This window comes from Necator americanus, chromosome III (genome assembly GCF_031761385.1).
Source record: "Necator americanus strain Aroian chromosome III, whole genome shotgun sequence".
Classification (NCBI taxonomy): Eukaryota; Metazoa; Nematoda; class Chromadorea; order Rhabditida; family Ancylostomatidae; genus Necator; species Necator americanus.
The window spans coordinates 12,790,097-12,793,481 of NC_087373.1; the positions used below are offsets into that span (position 1 = coordinate 12,790,097).

At 37.8% G+C, this 3,385-nt stretch overlaps 1 protein-coding gene across 1 annotated transcript; it reads right to left on the bottom strand.

The window, feature by feature from the left end:
* Positions 1–534: 534 nt before the first annotated feature.
* On the bottom strand, positions 535–1,907 carry RB195_009410 (uncharacterized protein; the record flags this gene model as incomplete). Its single annotated transcript, XM_013451591.2, has 6 exons — positions 535–621; positions 689–765; positions 1,272–1,367; positions 1,443–1,568; positions 1,652–1,745; positions 1,887–1,907. 6 exons carry the CDS (start codon positions 1,905–1,907, stop codon positions 535–537), a joined length of 501 nt encoding a protein of 166 aa, XP_013307045.2.
* Positions 1,908–3,385: the final 1,478 nt, after the last annotated feature.

A 3,385-nucleotide genomic window follows, 5' to 3' on the forward strand; every position in this document is an offset into this window, starting at 1 on the left:
GAAAAAGTAAAATACTCCACAAAGTAAAATTTCGAAAAAAAAGAGGACTTGCCAAAAGAGGAAACAGGTAAATACTCCAAAAAATTCACTACCCTTAGAAAAGCTGGCAACGTTGACCTTTTTTTTTGAAAAATGTGAAAAAAAACCAAAAAAGTGTTGAGGATTGGAATTAGTATTGACGTTTGCTTCGTGAGTAGTTTTACTCTTTGGTTCGGTCGTAGGAGAAATACATGGATTCATCAGTGCAAGCGGATCATATCTCCAAAAACTGTCGATTGTAGAACAAATTTTCTTCGTTAGTTCACAGATCTGTGGTAGATCAACGACAAATCCCTTTAAAAAAGGCGCTTGTGGCCTCTTGAACCTTCAATCATGTGAAGGTGAACTAACAAAATAACAACAAATCTTAAACAGCTGTCATGCAACGTTTTCCTGCCAAAAAATCCATGTCTAAGCTGTAACTCCACCGTGTGACCTTTGAATTTTAGAACGAAAAATAAACTATTTATTGATTGAGAGTAAACAACAATCACTTCATGCTACTATTCGTGCCAAAAATATGATGCATACCGCCTTTCCGTCGTCTTTGTTCACCATCCAATTCACTTGAACCGTTTCGTCCTTTAAAACAACGTAGCGAATATATTTTAAAAGGAGAACTAAAAAAACCCAATAGCTCGTAAATTACCTTCGGATAGTTATTGATTATTTCGATGCCTTTCTCGTAGACGGATTCCTTTCCAGCTTCAACTGGACATTTTACACCTACAAAAATTTGTAAATGATCAGCACGTGCACAAATTTCAATCAAGATATTGGGTCTTTGCATTTCGTTTTCCCAACATTTGATTCTTTTTTGTATTCTGGGATTCGCAAAGTGCTGTATTCTAGGAGCGGCTGAGAGGTAATCAGACAATCAACGCCTATCTCTACGCGAAGCAAAATCCAGGAGCTGGACGATGTAGCGTCTGGACCAAGTTTTATCCGACTACCGTCCGTTTTAGGGCTGTGACGGTCATGGGGCAGCATCTGTAAAAAAAGACCTCTGTGACCTCAAAAATGTACTTGACGACTTTTGATCGTCACAGCCCTTCTCCTTCTGGAAGAAGGGGATTGAGACTTGGCCTGTGAGGTGGCTACATGTTAGTGATAACGATAATAATCACATAGTTGATCCTTCATTTGTAATAATAAAATTAAAAATTAGCTAAGAAATTTTTTTTCCAAAAGTGGGAAGAAACATGTGCAAAGACTACGCAATAATTACATACCGTATTTGCAGGCATCAGCATCGGCCATGGGGAACTCCAAAAAAGTCTGACCAATTTTCGCTTTAATCTGTGTTTTGAGACTGTTAACAGTCTGATCTGAGAGAAAAACCCTTTAATTAACGAAGGCAATGAATTGAAAACATTCGCCGAAGCTCGGAAAACCATGCGAACCCGGCACAAATTTGATCCTAATTCTTGGTGTTGTTCCTTCCTTGAATTCGCAAAGTTTTTTCCCGTTAGGGGTATCTTTCAGATCGCATCCGGACGCTTGTACATCAAGGATTTTGAACTTGGACTCTGTAAAATGAGAGAAACTCGATGACTAATGTACTAGGAATCCGGAGAGTTGTGCAGCTGTCCGCTGCATTAAAATAACCAACTGCAATCTTTGAATCCAATAGTTTGAAAATCCGCAGATGTCGAAGCACCCAGAACCAGAATTGAGAGGGGAACTAATACAGCAAAGAACCTCATCTAAAAAAAAATGTAGTTACTAGTAATTAAAGAAATCGTTGGGACTCTGAAGTGTTCAGGAAGGAACATATATTAAGGATTCATGAAAGAAGAGAAAAGCAAGAACAGTGAAAAGAATTTGCCGGAGGAGAATGAACGCACCCCGATTGCAGTATTGATCATAAAAGACACCACCTATCGGTCAAGATCTCAGCAACAGCTGCTCCGGGAGGGCAGACACTTTCCACTCGGAGCCGGAGACCAATTTCGTGTGAATAATCGCTTAACAGATAAATTTTATGACAGAAAGACCACGGGTTTTTTCAAGGCCTTTTTGCCTAAATTAAAAAAAAAACAGTGAAAGATCGGATCCAAAAGAGGAGCAGGAACACCGCATGGGTTTTATTGCTGAGGTTTGACCTACTGTTGTGATCAATAACTAGTGAATGACAGGAGTGTTTAGATTTAGTTTAAATAGAAACGTGTAAAATATAATCACTAATATTTCCACCCCAAACATAAGCGCGTCTACTCTGTTAATTCCTCCAGCTGGCAGCATTTCCTACTTTTTTTCTTTTTTCTTGCTGGCCGTGCGGCTATTTTATGGAGAGCAGCTGAAAAATGGTTTTGATTGAAATTCTCCGATTGACTAGGGCTTAGATATTTTGTTTTCTAAGTGCTTCCTCTCTTAACCTTTCGACTGGTTTCAAACCTAAATTCAATACATTAATAGTTTGAAATCTCTGAAAAATTGAGGGAGAAAATCTCGTTGAGAAGAAAGTTTGGGATGATTACATAATGTCCCGATAAAACATCTAAAAATATTTTAAAATAATTTTTCTAAACTCAGGAATGTTAGAAATTTCACATATTCTTTCAAAATACAGATTTAAAAGTTCAATAAGAGATTTTATTGGAACATGATACAATCAGACGAAACAAGCTAAGCTTCCTCCAATTTTATTTTAAATCAGAAATTATATTTTCAAAGGAATAGCTTAAATTAAGTTCTAGATTCAAACAAAAAATATAACAAGAGTATATAATATGTAGATGAATGATTAAGTATAGGTGGATTGGCTACGTCTTTTGCCAAATCGGTGGCTTCCTTCCTGAAACCAATAAAAAAGGTTTTGTGACAGTCTTGTACTTGCTGTATTTGAAAAATCGACTGAAACTGCAATGGCAGTTTTATTCTGCAAATAATGGACCCAATTACACCAAAATAAAGAGACAGAGGTACGACAGGTACACAATTTACTCATTAGCTAAATATGTAGGAAAAAGGATGTCGAGGTTCTGACGTCTCTGGTTCTCATGTGAGTCAAATTCTCCAAAGTTTCTTGTTCAAATCTTCAGTGATGTTTTTAGGCCGCTGTGGTTGTGTTGGGTTCTCTCATGAATAATGTGGATTTTTCAGTAGCACAAATCAAATCCTGAAGACAAATCATACAAATACATTACATTACACAAATGAAGCTATCAGAAAGGTGAAAGATGATGGCAGTAAATTGGTAGAAACCCAAATGGGTACTCTCTGTTAGGGGTGTGTCGGTAAGAGTCGGTAAGAGGTTCTGCCGTCTGCGCGATCGATCAGAGGTTCGAAGCCGCCCTGGTGCTCACCAAGCTTTTCATCCCTCCGGTAGTCGATAAATTGGTAC